Source organism: Coturnix japonica, unplaced genomic scaffold, assembly GCF_054131305.1.
Source record: "Coturnix japonica strain WE unplaced genomic scaffold, WE-NBRP24 Scf071, whole genome shotgun sequence".
NCBI classification, from domain to species: domain Eukaryota; kingdom Metazoa; phylum Chordata; class Aves; order Galliformes; family Phasianidae; genus Coturnix; species Coturnix japonica.
In genome coordinates this window covers 575,995-593,735 of record NW_028188974.1, presented here as the reverse complement: position 1 = coordinate 593,735, position 17,741 = coordinate 575,995, and the positions used below count along the sequence as shown (strand labels likewise).

Genomic DNA, 17,741 nt, shown 5'->3' with positions numbered 1-17,741 from the left:
GCAAACAATATTGAGAGGCCATGCCAAACATAGTTTCATAGTTTCGTGCGGGTTGGAAGGGACCTTAGAGATCATCGAGTCCAACCCCCGGGATTCGAGCCTCTGTGTAGCAGAGCGGCACTTCTACCACTTGCGCCACAGGGGGGATTTGAACTCCGGGCCCCAGTGTTGCAAGGCGGCGTCTTTAACCACCGCGCCACCAGGGCACACAACATGAGCCTATTTCTCTGCTGAAGCCATGCCGGATTACTAATGTAAAACAATATAGACTCCCGGGTGGGCAGGATGAAATAACAAAAGCAGTGCTGGAGTTAGAGAGTGGGTATTATAAGACCTGCACGTAGCCCATACAACTCCCTGTCACGGGTTACTTAGATTTACCTATGCCCGTGACAGGGGAAGCCACCCCCTGCCCCCCCTCCCCCCCCCCCCCCGGGGCCCGGAAAGGAGGGGGAAAAGGGGAGTGGGATAAAACAGCGACAATCTAAGGAGGAAAAACTTATTTTACTAAATATGATATCGAAATACAAGATAACACAATATAATATAATTAAGGCTAACAAATCGAACGAAACAGAGAGAGAGAATCTCTGAAAACCGAGAGGCCTACTGTGAACTCTAGGCGACACGGCTGGAACGCTTCCCACTCTCCGAGAAGTTCGAGAGAAGAAGGAGGGCCCTCCAGCCTGGGAACGAGATTATATAGAGTCCTGGTCCCATGACTTATTGTTACCCCTGTTGTTCTCTGGGATATGTAGTCTTCTTCTGTGGACTGCACATTCAATAGAAGTATCCATACTTGACATGATGTTATGATGTGGAATACTGATAGCAAAATTACAAAATTACAAAACCATGACACTCCCCAATATGGCCAGTGCGAAAACCAGATGGAACATGGAGGATGACAGTAGATTATAGAGAATTGAGTAAGGTCACGCCACCTATTCATGCGGCTGTACCCAATATTGCCTTCCTGTCACGGTTTAAACGAAAATCCACCTACGTCCGTGACAGGGGGGCTGCGGGCCCCGCAGGGGCACTAGGCCGAAAGGAAAAGTTAATCAGGAAAAGAAAACAGCGGCAATGATCTAAGGAGGCACAATGATTTACTAAATACTATATCGAAATACAGGATAACACAATATAATACAATATAATTGAAATTAAGCTAACGAATCATGCAAAATAGGAGAGAGAATGAGTCCCAAAACCGAGAAGCCTACTGTAAATTCTAGGCGAAATGGCGAAGACTCCCACAGGCTCTCCTGAACGCCAGAACTCGAAAGATCTCAGTCCAGCCTGGAAGTGAGATAATATAGTGTCCAGGTCCCGTGACTTATCTCTGACCGTGATGTTCTCTGGGATATGTAGTCTTCTTCTGTAAGTTGCAAATTCAGTAAAATTATTCATGCTTTATATGATGTTATGATGTGGAATACTGATAGCAAAATTACAAAATTATTAAACCATGACTCTCCCTAATGGACACACTAAGCAGAGAAATTAAAACATACCGCTGTGTCCTGGATTTAGCAAATGCATTCTTCAGCATTCCAATCAATGAAGAATCACAAGACCAGTTTGCTTTTACATGGGAGGGCAGGCAGTGGACTTTCCAGGTCCTACTGCAAGGGTACATGCATTCTCCCACCTATTGTCATAATTTAGTGGCGCGTGACCTGGCTAATTGGGAAAAGCTGGATAATGTCAATTTATATCATTATATTGACGACCTCCGGTTAACATCTGACTCATTAGAGGCGGTAGGACAAGCAGCAGATTTGTTGACAACTTATCTGCAGAAAAGAGGGTGGGCTATAAACCCACAGAAGGTGCAAGGTCCAGGGTTATCTGTGAAATTCCTGAGAGTAGTTTGGTCAGGGAAAACCAAAGTACTACCCAGTGCAGTAGTAGATAAGGTTCAGGAATTTCCAGTCCCTACGACATCTAAGCAGCTGCAAGAATTCTTAGGTATATTGGGGTATTGGTGCTCCTTTATACCTCATTTGGCGCAGCTATTGAGGCCATTGTACAAACTCACTAAAAAGGGTCAATCATGGGATTGGGGGAAGGTAGAACAGGATGCTTTTCAACAGGCAAAGCTGGCAGTTAAACAAGCTCAGGCATTGGGTATATTTGATCCTACCCTCCCAGCCGAATTAGATGTTCATGTCACTCAGGATGGTTTTGGCTGGGGCCTGTGGCAATGCCAGAGTTCTGTTTGAACCCCCATTGGATTCTGGTCTCAGGTTTGGCATGGAGCAGAGCAAAGATATAGCATGATTAAGAAACAGTTATTGGCTGCCTATTCGACATTGCAAGCAGTAGAGCCAATAACACAGACAGCAAAAGTCACAGTAAAAACTACATTACCAATCCAGGGGTGGGTAAGGGATTTGACCCACCTTCCTAAGACAGGGGTGGCCCAAGCACAAACGGTAGCATGATGGGTCACCTATCCGAGCCAGAGAAGTAGTCTGTCTTCTTCTCCATTTAAAGAAGAACTACAGAAAAACCTAGGCCCAGTGACGTATCACAGTGATGTACCAAAAGAACCGATGGTTGCTCCACCAGAGAAGAGTCCCATTCAGGAAGGAAGATATCCTATTCCTGAAGATGCCTGGTATACGGATGGATCGAGCAAAGGCAACCTGAGTAAGTGGCGAGCGATAGCATACCATCCCTCTACTGAGACAATCTGGTTTGATGAGGGGGATGGTCAGAGCAGCCAATGGGCAGAATTTTGATCTGTGTGGATGGTTATAACTAAAGAACCTGGTGACGGTGTCCTGAACATCTGTACAGATAGTTGGGCTGTGTTTCGGGGGCTCACTCTGGATTACGCAGTGGGCTACTCAAGAATGGACTATCCACGCCCGACTGATTTGGGGTAAAGACATGTGGGTAGACATTTGGAATGCAGTCAAACGCAGGACAGTACGTGTTTACCATGTCTCCGGTCATCAACCCCTGCAGTCACCAGGAAACGATGAAGCTGACACACTGGCCCGAATCCGATGGATTGAGAACTCACTATCCGAAAATGCTGGACAAAAGATAATGTGTGCAGCCGCTAAAGCATGGGGGCTGCCTGTACAACTGATATCGCTCAAGCATGTCAGGATTGCGACGCTTGCTCAAAGATGAGACCAAAACCGTTGCCTGAAACATCCCACATTGCTAGAGGATACAGTCCTCTTCAAAGATGGCAGGTTGATTACACTGGGCCCTTCCCTCGATCTGAGGGGGCGAGATATTCCCTGACCTGCGTCGACATCGTAAGTGGACTGCTGCAAGCCTATCCAGTGCCAAAAGCAAATCAGGCGTATACTATCAAGGCACTTACTAAATTGATGTCTACCTATGGGACACCTTAAGTTATCGAGAGTGACCAAGGGACTCATTTTACTGGTGCAATGATAGAGCGCTGGGCAGAAGAAAACAGCATTGAATGGCGATTCCACCTACCATATAATCCAACAGGAGCAGGCCTTATTGAACGTTACAATGGTATCCTCAATGCTGCCCTGAAGACAGACTCCCAGTCCCTGCAGGGGTGGACAAAAAGACTATACGAAACCCTGCGGGACCTGAATGAAAGACCTCGAGATGGCAGACCCAGTGCCCTAAAAATGCTGCAGACTATATGGGCCTCCCCTCTTAGGATCCAAATTATGGGTACTGATAATCAGGTAAAACCCCAGGTTGGTAATGAAAATAATCTTCTGCTCCCTGCCCCTGAGAATTTAGAACCAGGAATCCATAAGATAAATTGGCCCTGGAAGGTGCAGGTAGGACCCAAGTGGTGTGGCTTACTTGCACCTTGGGGAAGATTATTGGAGGTGGGAGATTTAGTAACCCCCTCGGTGATAGGTACATGGCCTACTGGCATCTTGGTCAATACTCCTATCTTCATTGCTAAAGGGACACCTATCATGTCCTTATGGCAAGTTAAGACTCCTCCTCTGGTGCCAGATATAGTTATACAGCCACAGATATCTGGCCAGAGGGTATGGTGTCGGCGGCCATGGCATAATCCGGTACAAGCAGAAGTATTGACCCAAGATAAGAATGCGGCCTGTATCTTGCCTTGGAGGGCAGACCTTCCCCTCCTAGTACCCTTGAAACATTTGTATTACTCTCCCTAAGACTCTAAGCCTCTAGGACCATCACAGGACGATTTGTTTGGACTGATGAAATGCAGATAGACTTGCACCTTATGATGGCTTGTCTCCAGTAACATCTATCAAGCACTGGCCCACGGAAGATCATGAACACCCATCAAATTATCACTCAAATTATATCAACATTTATGGCGATGGGAAAATTGTATCAGCGTCGCGTTGGGTCTCTTTAATAGGGAAAACTCACCCAATCATTTGTTCACGCTGTGATGGGGTGGAGTGTATGGGAAATCACAGCTTGAACCACTGATTAATTAGCTGAGGCAAGTGTTGGGTCAGCTGCGGGAGCACAGGTGGGAGTAATCTAGCTGTGCTCCCGGAAGGAGTGGACTTCGACTCCACCCCCACGGAGACCTCATTTAAGGGCTGACCCTCACTGAGGCAGCATCTCTTGGTGATCGCTTCCCAGTGGAGACTGCCTCAGCTGTCTGGTTCAGGCATTGACATTGGTGAGTTTTCTTTACTAATAACCTTTGACTATTTATCACCATCTTGGTCAGTATCTTTATATTAGTCACCTTTAAACCATCCTCTGTTACCACCTTTACAATGGACCACTGGCTGGAAAAGGAATGGGCTTGGTGGTCTCACTCAGAGTTGCTGTCAACAGTTCAGCGTCCAAGTGGAGACTGGTGATGACTGGTGTTCTTCAGGGATTGGTGCTGGGTCCAGTGTTGGCATCTTCATAGGGGACATGAACAGTGGGACTGGGTGTACCCTCAGCAAGTTTGCAGATGACACCAAGCTGAGCAGTGCATTGACACACCAGAGGGAAGGGATAGCATCCAGAGGGGCCTGGGTAGGCTGGAGAGGTGGGCCTATGCCAACCTCATGAAGTTCAACAAGGACAAATGCAAAGTCCTGCACTTGGGTCAGGGCAATCCCAAGCACAGATAAAGGCTGGGCAGAGAATAGCTTGACAGCGGCCCTAAGGAGAACAATTTGTGTGTGTTGGTTGATGGAGAAACTTCACATGAGCTGGTAACATGTGCTTGCAGCCCAGGCCAACTGTATTCTGTGTTGAATCAAGAGAAGCATGATTAGCAGATCAAGGGAGGTGATTTTTTGCCCCCTGCTCTCATGAGACCCCACCTGGAGTACTGCATCCAGTTCTAGGGCCCCCAACACAAAAAGAACATCAAGATGTTGAAGCAGGTCCAGAGGAGGGCCGCAAAGATGATCAGAGGGCTGGATCACCTCTACAAGGACAGGTTGAGAGAGTTGGGGCTCTACAGCCTAGAGAAATAAAAGCTCCAAGGGATCCTTATAGAAACATTCTAGTACCTGAAGGAAGTCTACAAGAAAGCTTGGGGGGGGGGGGGGGGTGGAACTTCTTAGAAGGCCATATATAGTAGCAGGATTAGGGGAAATGGCTTTAAACTGGAAGATGGTGGATTTAGACTACATATTAGGGAGAAATTCTTCATTGTGAGGGAGGTGAGACACTGGAACAGGTTTCCCACAGAGATGGTGGATGCCCCCACCCTGAAAGCATTCAAGGTCAGGATGGATGGGGCTTTGAGCAATCTGGTGTGATGGAAGGTGTTTCTGCCTGCAGCAGGGGGTTGGAACTACATGATCTTGAAGGTCCCTTCCAATACAAACTGTTCTACGAGTCTATGATAGATGATGGAATTGAGGGTGATCTGAAATGCTGTAAGACAATGGAATGCACAGCAAGAAAAGTAAAGTAGCAAAGCCCTAGACTGTAGTTAGCTATGAAATACTAAACTGCAACAGCCACAGAAACAAAAGAAAGAATATAATTATCTTCAGAGGACCTCCAGTATGCAGGGACCTCCAGCAAAATACCCATTACTGCTAACCCTTAAATGAGGTCTGGGAAGGGGTGGATCCTGGTTCCACCCCTTGCAGTTACTGTGGTGTATTGCATGTGCCTGAGCTCTTCTGGGTTGGCCCTGCCTTCCTGCCAGGTGCTCCATCACTGTTTCGAGTTGTGACTTAGCATTTCTGCTACACTCTACCCCTTCAACCTGCTCAATCATTGGTTCAAGCCATGAAGGGAAGCCCTTTCCATTGTGGTGATCCAGTACACCACAACATTTGTACCATTTGGCCATTGCAACGTAGACTGACAAAACATAAACCTCAACCATGAACCAATCATCTTATGTTCCTTTGTGGGCCAGTACTTGATTTGTCTGGAGGCACATGGTTGCTTGGACCAGGGAAGGTTTGGCTTGTGTTCCATCAGTCCTATATAGTTCACCACCTGGTGTCACAATGATCTTACAAGTACACTGGAGCATCTTGATGTTGTTGCTGTAAGAGATTATTCTTTTATACCATTTACTCAAAGCTTGCTGAAGGACACAGATGAACAAGTCCAAGCAAGTCCTGGTCAAGGGTTGAGAAATCCTTTGTCTGAGGGACACAGATGGACAAGGCCAGGGGCAAGGAGGGAGAGAGAAGCTACAGTTTAATGGCTGGGAAGCAGTCTTTTGTATGGGCTTATCTTGAGGAAGCTGGCCATCTCTGGGGGTGCACCCTGGGATGTCATGTAGGCAGGAAAAAGGAGAACAAATGAGTGATCTGCAACCATGAAGTGAGGTTTTCTGACAACAGATTCCTCATGACCAGAGGCCTGCGTGCTGAAGAGGAAGTAGGTGTCTGCCATCAGATTCCTCACTACAGATGTCCTGTTCACTGACGGACTCTCCTGGACCTGCCACCTGAATGCTGCCTGCTCCTTAGACTTACCCTTGCAGTCTCTTCCTGCTACCTACTTGCTGCCCAAGGCTGGCCATGCTGTTGCTGCTCTCCCCTCTGTGCTTTTGCTTCAGACCATTGGAATGGTGAGGTATAAAGGAACACCCAACAGACCCAAAAATTCTTGCAGCTGCCATGGCACAGTAGGGACTGGGAATGCTAGAGCCCTTTCTATTATTGCACTGTGTAGTACTTTGGTCTTTCACAACCAAATTACACACAGGAATTTCACCAAAAAGCCTGGTTCTTGTACCATTTGTGGGTTTATAGCCCACCCTTTTTCTTGCTGATAGGTAGTCAGTGAGTCTACTGCCTTTCCTAATGCATTCTGTAAGTCAGACGTCAACATGAGATCATCAATATAGTGATACAGTTCAATGTTATTGGGATTGTTCCAATCTGCTAGGTCATGTGCCACTAAGTTATGACAATTTGTAGGTGTGAGTACACGTACCCTTGCAGCAGGACCTGAAAGGTCCACTGCCTGCCTCCCCATGTAAACGTAAACTAATCTTGTGATTCCTCATGAATGGGAATACTGAAGAATGCATTTGCCAAGTCTAGGACACAATGGTAGGTTTCTGTCTCCATACTCAATGTGTCCATGTGTTAGTTACTCTTAAGTGTCTTACCTAGTTTTGAATTTTGTGCTTCTTGTAATCCCATGGACGTAATACTTTTGTCATCATTGGAATGCTTTTTGTTGCATTTAATTAAATTTTAGTGAATTTAGTTTCAGTTTTGACAAGTGTTGACACAGGTTTATGAAGTTAAGGGAATCCACTTGATACTGAAGCTCGGTATTAACTTACAAAGTGATCTGATACAGACAAATCCTTGCTGGCTAATAGTCTTCTAAGACTGTATGGAACTTCAGGTACAATGTGATTTCTTTTACAGTCAAAACACTTTAAAGTTGTTAGAAGTTCTTACTGTTGCTTTTAGCCAGTAATAATGTCTGCCTTATTCAAAAATATTGTTCCTTGACTTTTTCTGCAATTTTCAGCTCCTAGCTTGCTTTACAAAACAAGCTAGCTAACTAAGCTTTTCCAAAAATGTTGGCCTCTGTTCTGTGCATCATTAATAAATGCTGCACTGGCATGTGTCTTTTCTGTGTCTGAGAACTGTGACCCCTTTATGCCTTTGTCACGGTTTTATGATTTTTGTTATTAGTACTCCACATCATAACATCATGTAGAGCACCGGGAGTTAGAGTTAATGCTTCATTTCCATGAAATGTTGATTTTTCCAAGTACCTGGTTCTCAGAAAAAAAGAAGAACTACATACCTTAGGGGACTTTGCTTTTCTGTTCAGAGGGAAAGATAAAACTGTTCGCAAATCACAAGACATCCCCTCTTTTGCCTTTCTGCTCATCCCGGCTAGATATCTCACCTTCAGCATTAGAGTAAGGCCTTCAGTTTTTTGAACACACTCTCTTTCTCATTTTATTAGATTTATTAGCTTCAATTCTAATTATATTGTATTACAGTGTGCTATCTTGCATTCCAATATATTATATAGTGAAGTAGCTTTCCTCCTTGCCACTGTTTTGTTTTTAGGCCTATCTCTTTACCCTTTTCCCCTTTCTCCTTTTCCTGGGGCATGGGTCCGTGTGTCCCCTCGCCCCGTTAGTGACAGAACCGGGCTGAACCAGCCTGCAAACTGTAAATTAATTTGCTCCCTAGATTGAGGATGACTTCTGAAAGAAATAGAAGCATAGCCACACTAGGAAGTTCAGAGACTGAGTTAGCATCACTTGGTATGGCAGGGTTTGGGGTAATGACATTTATGGCAAAACAAGTATGCAGCCCCACATGTATTTTGTGAAGAGGGACAGCAGTTGCTGTAGTGTAGTTACTGTGCGTTCCTGGATGAAAATCCTTCCTCTGCATATTTTTACAGTTTTCCTGTAGCTAGCAGTATTTTGTATGTATCTATCTTGTAAAGGTAAACTGTTTTTATCGAAATGTGGGTAAAAATGTTCTGTTGTTTTTAAGAAGTTCTTAGAAATGTAGGTGATAGGTATTTTAGACATCTGAAAAGATCTTTTAAAACTTGGACAGTGAACTAGGGCAACAGGAAGAAAGAGTGATGAGCAGAGGGAAAAGAAAATAATTAGAAAAGGAACTTCCTGAACAGATTTTAATGTGTCCTGGAGCTACTGCTCTAACTTAGTTTATATAGTCTCTGAAGAGGTAATTTTGATCCAAATTCAAACTGCCTATCCTAGGTAATTCTGATGGATGTTTGGACAACCAGTGTATTGGTGATTTAAGATTAGAAAATTTGTGTTCTAGCTAACTTTAAGTTAATTGACACTTGGAGTTCTTCAACAATTTTGTCATTAATATAGACATTGCTTTGTTCTCAGTCTACAGCTCTTGACCTACACCTGTTCTTGTAATGCAAAGTACTTTTACTAATAATATTTATATTCATTTTCAAAAAGGAAAAACAAATCCCAAACAAACTAGAAAAGCCTCAGATACTGATATAGATATTGATATAGATTGATATATATCGTAGAACCAGAGAATGGCCTAGGCTGAAAAGGACCACAATGATCATCTGGTTTCAACCCCCCTGCCATATGCAGGGTCACCAACCAGCAGACCAGGCTGCCCAGAGCCACATCCATCCTGGCCTTGAATGCCTGCAGGGATGGGGCATCCACAGCCTCCTTGGGCAACCTGTCCCAGTGCATCACCACCCTCTGAGTGAAAAACTTCCTCCAAATATCTAACCTAAACCTCCCCTGTCTCAGTTTAAAACCATTCCCCCTTGTCCTGTCACTGTCCACCCTTGTAAACAGCTGTTCCCCCTTCTGTTTATAAGCTCCCTTCAAGTACTGGAAGGCCACAATGAGGTCTCCCCAGAGCCTTCTCTTCTCCAAAGCTAAACAAGCCCAGTTCCCTCAACCTTTCCTCATAGGAGAGGTACTCCAGCCCACTGAGCATCTTAGTGGCCCTCCTTGAGACCCGCTCCAAGAGCTCCACATTCTTCCTGTGCTGGGGGCCCCAGGCCTGGGTGCAGTACTGCGGGGGTCCTCCACAGGGCTGCTCTCAAGGAGATCTCCCAGTCTGTATAAATACCCGGGGTTGCCTCAACCCATGTGCAGCACCCTGCATGTGGCCGTATTGACCCTCATTAGGTTCTCCTGGGCCCACTTCTCTAGCCTGTCCAGGTCCTTCTGGATGGCTTCCCTTCCTTCCAATGTATTGACTGCACTGCTCAGCTTGGTGTCATCTGCAGACCTGTTGAGGATGCACTTGATGCCATCGTCTGTCATTGATGAAGATGTTGAAGAGCACCGGTCCCAAGTCTGACCCCTGAGGGCCACCACCCTGACACAGAACCACACAACCCTTTGGCTGCATCCAGCCAACCAATTCCTAATCCACCAAACAGTCCATCCTTCAAATCCACACCTCTCCAATCTAGAGAGAAGGATGTGGTGAGGGACCATGTCAAACGCCTTGCAGAAGTCCAGGTAGATGACATTCGTAGAACAGAACAGTTTGTATTGGAAGGGACCTTCAAGATCATGTAGTTCCAACCTCCTGCTGCAGGCAGAAACACCTCCTACTACACTAGATTGCTCAAAGCCCTATCCATCCTGACCTTGAATGCTTTCAGGGTGGGGGCATCCACCATCTCTCACCCTTCCCTCATTCACTGAAGCCGTCACTCCATCATAGAAGGCTACCAGATTGGTCTGGCAAGATCTGCACTTGGTGAAGCCATGCTGGCGGTCTCAAATCACCTCTTTTTGTTGTATGTGCCTTAACATAGCTTCTAGGAGGATCTGCTCCATGATCTTCCCAGGCACAAAGGTGAGACTCACCAGCCTGCAGTTTCCCAGGTCTTCCCTCCTCCCTTTCTTAAAATGGGAGTAATATTTCCCTTTTTCCAGTCTCGGGGGACTTCACCAGACAGCCAGGATTTTTCAAATATGAGGGAGAACGGCTCAGCAACCACATCAGCCATCTCTTTCAGAACCCTATTATGGATATCATCCATCCCCATGGACTTATATACATTCAATTTCATGAGGACGACTTGGACTTGTTCCACCATTACAGTGGGACAGAAACCACTCCCCACACCCTCACCTAGAGGCTCAGGGTCCTGGCAGACATGGGAAGCCTGACCACCTGTGATGGTTTTGTAACTTTTGCTGTTGGTATTCCACATCATGAAATCATGTGGAGCACAGAGAAGAAGAACTATGCGTCCCAGAGGACCTCACGGTCAGTGAGGAAAATACATCACGGAAATGACACTGGTTCTCATATATATTGGGGTTTGGCTTGTGCTTACCATGCTCTAAATAATACTATTATGGAAAGAGAGATTTTCCAAACTGAGGGTCAAGCCAAAGGGGGAAATCCCCAAGTCAAATCTGATCAATCACAGGAGGCACCAGTAACAATGTCAGTTGCCCCTGTGGAAGGCAAGAAATGGAAATGGGTGTCCTTGCATCTAGAACGGAAAAAAGAAGCGGAGGAGGAGGCAGAGGAAGATCCAGGTGAGGGGGGGCATGCCACAGCACCGAGAAAGGCAAAAGGAAAAACTAAGAGGCATGAAGAAGAGAGCGATGAGAAGGAAGTCCCTATTACTGTTCGTCGACATCTGAAGATGACTGAAATCCAAGGCTCAAGAAAGGAGTTTACACGGTGCCCAAATGACTCTCTTGTTACCCGATTGCTTTGCTGTTGGGACAGCAGGGCCAGTAGCTTGTCTCTAGATGGTAATGAAGCTCATCAGCTAGAAGGCATTTCCAGAGAATCAAGCGAAGGATTAGTAGATGTTTGGATGGGGCTGCCACCCTCTAGGAGCAAATGTTAGTAGTCCTGAAGGAAAAGCTTCCCTTCAAGGACAATTTGGAGCCTGTGACGAAAAAGAGTATTTGAGAGAATAGCCATGGTGGAAATGTTGCATAATCCTAATGATCCTCACCCGGACCTTGATCCTGAGAGAGTGAGGATGAGCCCTGACACATGGCAGAAACTCACCAAAACTACACCAGAAAGGTACGCTGTTACACTAGCAGCAAAGTTTCAAAGGTACGAGGAACAAGATAGAAGACCCCTAGTTTTTGAATTGGTTCTTACATTGCAAAACTTTGAACAACAGTTACTTCCAACCCATGTCTCCATTTCAGCCATATCAGAAGTAACGAACAGACTGAATCAAGTGGAAGAGCAAATGTCTCAGTTGGCTAATTGTGAGGAACTCGTAGTAGTATCAGAAACGATTGATGAAGATCAAGATCAAGGGAGTCTAATGAAGGAGCTGATTACCTACATGACCATGGAGAAGACATTAAGAAGTGGCATGACCAACCTACTCCTGTGAGAGAACTACAAAACAGGCCAACCACCAGTACAGTTGCTCCAGTTACCGCAGGTAATAAATAGAGGAGCCCTGCCCTCAGTCAGGGGAGGGAAAGGGATAATAGAGTTTATTGGACTGTGTGGATTCGATGGCCTGGCACATCAGAACCACAGAAACAAAAGGCACTGTTGGATACCGGTGCACAGTGCACTCTGATGCCCTCCAGTCATGAAGGGACAGCATATTTCTGGAGTGACTGGGGGCTATCAAGAATTGACTGTGTTGGATGCTGAAGTAAGCCTCACTGGTAAAGACTGGCAAAAACATGCTATTGTGACTGGCCCAGGAGCTCCATGCATACTTGGTATTGGCATTTCAAGGATCCTAAGGGGTATTGATGGGCCTTTGGAATAACTGCTGTAGATATGGGCAACATTAAGCATCTGTCTATTTTGCCTGGCCTGTCAGAGGACACGTCTGTTGTGGGGCTGCTACAAGTAAAAGAGCAGCAGGTACCGATTGCTACAAAGGCAGTGCACAGACAGCAGTACTGCACCAACAGGGATTACTTGCTCCCCATTCATGATTTGATTTGCCAGTTGGAGAATCAGGGAGTGATCAGCAAATCTCACTCACCTTTTAACAGCCCCATATGGCCAGTGCGTAAAGCCAGTGGAGAATGGAGGCTGACGATAGACTACCGTGGCCTGAATGAGGTCACACCCCCACTGAGTGTTGCTGTGCCGGACATGTTGGAACGAACTGGAGTCAAAACCAGCCAAATGGTATGCCATTTGACATATTGACATTGCTAACGCCTTCTTCTCCATTCCTTTGGCTGCAAAATGTAGGCCACACTTTACCTTCACCTGGAGGGGCATTCAGTATACTTGGAACCGTTTGCCTCAGGGATGGAAACACAGCCCAACCATTTGCCATGGGTTGGTCCAAGCTGTATTGGAACAGGGTGGTGCTCCTGAACACCTGCAGTACATTGATGACATTGTTGTGTGGGGCGATACAGCAGAGGAAGTTTTCACAAAAGGAGAGCAGATAATCCAAATTCTTCTACAAGCCGGCTTTGCTATTAAGCGAAGCAAAGTAAAAGGGCCTGCCCAGGAAATTCAGTTCCTGGGTATAAAGTGGCAGGATGGACGTCGTCACATCCCAACAGATGTGATAGACAAAATCACTGCCATGTCTCCGCCTACTAACAAGAGTCACAGTCTTTCCTGGGTGTAGTGGGCTTTTGGAGGATGCATGTTCCAAACTACAGCCTTATTGTATGCCCCCTTTATCAGGTGACGCGGAAGAAGAATGATTTTTCATGGGGCCCTGAACAGCAGCAGGCTTTTGAACAGATTAAACAAGAGATAGCCCGTGCCGTGGCCCTGGGGCCAGTACGGATGGGACAGGATATAAAGAACATCCTCTACACTGCTGCTGGAGAGAAAGGTCCCACCTGGAGTCTGTTGCAAAGAGTTTCAGGAGAGACCCGAGGCTGACCCCTGGGATTTTGCAGTCGAGCGTACAAGGAGTCTGAAGAGTGCTACACTCCAACTGAGAAGGAGATCTTAGCTGTGTATGAGGGGGTTCAGGCTGCTTCCGAAATAACTGGTACTGAAACGCAGCTCCTTTTGGCACCTCGACTGCCAGTGCTGAACTGGATGTTCAAGGAAGAGGTTCCCTCCACCCATCATGCAACTGATGCCACCTGGAGCACGGATGGGGAATTTCAATCATCCAGGAATTTTAGAGGTGATCATGGACTGGCCTGAAAGTAAAATTTTGGAACATCACCAGCAGAAGAGGTGTCACGTGCTAAAGAGGCCCCACCATACAACGAACTACCAGAAAATGAAAAGAAATATGCCCTGTTCACTGATGGATTGTGTCGTATTGTGGGGAAGCATCGCAGATGGAAAGCTGCTGTGTGGAGCCCCTCACGGCAAGTTGCAGAGGCCACTGATGGAATGATGTTGGGGGAGTGCAGTCAGTAATTATATGTATATGTATGTATATAGACTTGTGTGTGTAATGCATTTAATTATTATTTATTTGTATATATATATATATTACAAACATGATGTAGTGATGTAGAATAAGGGGTGCAATGTCATGGTTTTGTAGTTTTTCTACTGGTATTCCACATCATGAAATCATGTGGAGCACAGAGAAGAACTACATGTCCCAGAGGACCTCACGGTCAGTGAAGGAAACACATCACGGAAGTGACACTGGCTCTCTCTCTCACTGCCTGGCAGTGAGTGTGGGTGTGCTTCCAAGCCGTGGCGCCTTCAATTTCAAAGTAGGCTTCTCGGCCTTTGGAAACGTCTCTCTCTCTTTCTCTTTTATTTTCCTTGATTTATTAGCCTCAATTTTAATTAGATTGTATTATATTGTGTTATCATCATCATAGTATCATAGTCTTGTGCGGGTTGGAAGGGACCTTAGAGATCATCGAGTCCAACCCCCGGGATTTGAGCCTCCTGTGTAGCAGAGCGGCACTTCTACCACTTGCGCCACAAGGGGAATTCGAACCCAGGGCCTCCGGTGTTGCAACGCGGCATTCCTACCACTTGCGCCACCGGGGCACACAATCTTATCTTTTATCTTGCATTCCGATATCATAATTAGTAAAATAAGTTTTCTTCCTTACATCGTTGCTGCTGCTCTGTTTGTTTCCTTGAGCCCATCTCCCATCTCCCTACACCTTTCCTTTCTCCCTTCCCATTTTTGGTGTCACACAGGCCTACTGCCTCCCTGTCACGGACATAGATTGATCTAGATTAGTCTGTGACACTACCCGTGAAGACTGAGGCAATGCACTCATTGAATACCACAGCTTTTTCTGTGTCTGAGGAAGCCAGCTCCACATTACCTTTCATCAGGTGGAAAACTTTGTCCTGTCTCCTCATGCTTATGTACTTGTAGAACCTCTTCTTGTTATCCTTTATATCCCTCACCAAGTTCAGCTCCATCTGCGCCTTGGCTTTCCTAATCCTGTTTCTACACACATGGACAACAGCCCTGTATTTCTCCCAGGCTGCACAACCCTACTTCCACTTCCTGTACATTGCCCTCTTTTCCCTCAGTTTAAGCTGCAGGTCCTTGTTCAGCCACAGTGGTTGCCTGCCTCCCCTGTTCGACTTTTTCATCTGGGGTATGGAGAGCTGTTGCATTCTCAGAAGGTTGTCCTTAAAGTGCTGCCAGCTCTTTTTCCTAAAAAAAAAAAAAAAAAAAAAGCAGTAAAAAAAATATCTGTAGGAAATGCTGCATGTAAGAAATAGTTTCTAGAAATTTATGTTGGCATGTACTTTATGCATGGTTAAGTTATAAAATTTCAAGTCTTTTTGGTGCTATTCTACATGGTAAAAGAAAGCCATTCATTGTATCAAGAAGCTTGTAAACTGAGACTGGTATCAAAACTAGAGACAACACGTTTTTTGTAGTTTAAATATCAACATATTTCTGAGAGTGGCTATGAGAACTGAGTAATCTGAATTGATTAATTTTCATGTCAGTAAGAGACAAAGACAAGGAATGTACGGATGCAGGTAGAAGACTGCAGGAGGTTAGGGATGGACAAGGAGTCCAATGAAAAGAAAGAAATGAATGGAATACTTAAGCTTTCTTTTCACAGACAGGGAGTGACAGGGAATTTCTTGTGAGATCAGAACATGCACAGAGACTGGGCTTTTAGAGCCTCTTGGGCAAGAGTGAAAAATTAAAGGCATATTTTCGAACAAGGTCTAATGATTTAAAAATGACCATCTTAGTTGGGATGAGGCTTTAGGTAAATCAGAATTTTGAGCTACTTCTCTAGATTAAAAAGAAAAAAAAACCCACATAGCCAAACAACAAACAAAAAATTTGTCCTGCTGAAACGTTCACTGAACTCTGATTTATTTGCATATGTTAGGGGAATGTAGAAATATTCTCCTGTGTGGAAATATATTTAACTGCAGTGGTTTTCTTTTTCAATCACAGCATTTTCTAAAGTGACAGAATTGTGACTGGTTCTGAAGAATGGAAAAGGGATCCCACAGTATAGTGGAGAAGGGCCCAGCATAGTTAGAGGTAGTGTACATAGTTTATGAGAAATGCAGACAGTAAGTCTGGGATAGTGAAGGAGTGAAAGTCATAAAGAAAGCAATTTGAGAACAGCTTTAGGACATGTGGCAGAAAGGTGATAAGATGTCCCAAGGGCAAGCCAATCCCAGTTTGGGGGGTGCCCCTCCCACAGATTCAGAAGATTACAGCAAGCCTTCACAGAGAGCCTTCATCTCACGGCCACGGGGAGCCATATATGTATCATATATATGTATTACATATATATGTACTTCTGGGGGGAGATTATTGATTATGTATAAGTTCAGCCTATATCTGTGTTTATCTTTAACACGCTTCTTCCTAACAGTGTGCAAGCTTGGTGGAACTACTCCCTTTCACAGGGGCTATGAGCATATCTCCTTAATAAATCATACCTGCTCTATATCCTGACAGGCTATGGAGTTTCTTTCCACATGTCAATTCCTTTTCTGCTGTTGCTGTTAAATGGTATTTTCTTTCCTAGGATTTGGACGTGGCAGAGGGAGAGGAGCAGGGAGGTTTTCAGCCCAAGGCATGGGGTAAGAAACATGCAGAGCACAGATTTTAGGGAGGATCAAGCTCACTGGAAATACTGATTGTCACTGTATGTATTAATATTGCTGTATGTATGATAAATCAGTATGGATGCAAAAATTCACAGATCTGTTAGTTAATAATTTGATTTTTTGTTTGTTTTTTTAAGCTAATATTTGTAACTAGATACACCTATGCAAACCTAATCTGAGTTCACTCAATATTAGTATATTAAACTTGGAGAACTCATTTGTAATGATCAGTAACAGCCACAGAGTGCCTACAACGCTGAAAAGTTCTGTGTGATCCTAGGTATATTTAAAAAAAGATTTGTTTCAGTGTAACGTGGAATGTGAGTCCTAAATAAAACAAGTAGACTACCGATTATGAACTTTCTCCTGTTTTTGAGGTTTTATGATTTAGCTATTTGGACATGCACATACCCTAAAACAGAATCAAAGGAATTTACTGAGTAGCTATAAAGATCGTTCTCAGTTTATCAGAGTAACTTGACTCAGAGAAGCATAGCCACCACTTACTTCAATGTTTGCTTTATATGATATTTCATTTAATGTCAGTGATGTCATGATGAACTGATGACTAGTTCTACTTCTCTAATAATCCTTCTTATTCACAATTCCAACAGTAAACTGAAAGTAAGTTTTTTTTTGTAATAGTCCTTTTTACCTGTTATATACATCTGTGGGGTTTTTTTTGGTTTTTTTTTTTGTTTTTTTTTTTGTTTTTTTTTATTGGTATTGGGAGTGCATTCTGAAATACTGTTACCAATATTCCAGCTACTGTCCTGCACAAGTCTGGTGCTCTGAAAATACATGCCACTACCAGTTTCTCATCAGTCA

General features: G+C 44.8%; 1 protein-coding gene across 20 annotated transcripts in view; it reads left to right on the top strand.

Moving 5' to 3' along the window:
• LOC146751609 (ubiquitin-associated protein 2-like) overlaps nucleotides 1-17,741 on the top strand; it is a 137,077-nt gene that overhangs the window by 45,750 nt on the left and 73,586 nt on the right. For all 20 annotated transcript variants that reach the window (XR_014941329.1, XM_085533921.1, XM_085533924.1 and 17 more), the window contains one exon: nucleotides 16,832-16,886. Coding sequence is in view for 19 of the 20 variants with exons in the window: in XM_085533921.1 (XP_085390047.1) it covers nucleotides 16,832-16,886 (55 nt within the window). In the remaining variant the exon portion in view is untranslated. The remainder of the gene's footprint in view (nucleotides 1-16,831; nucleotides 16,887-17,741) is intronic.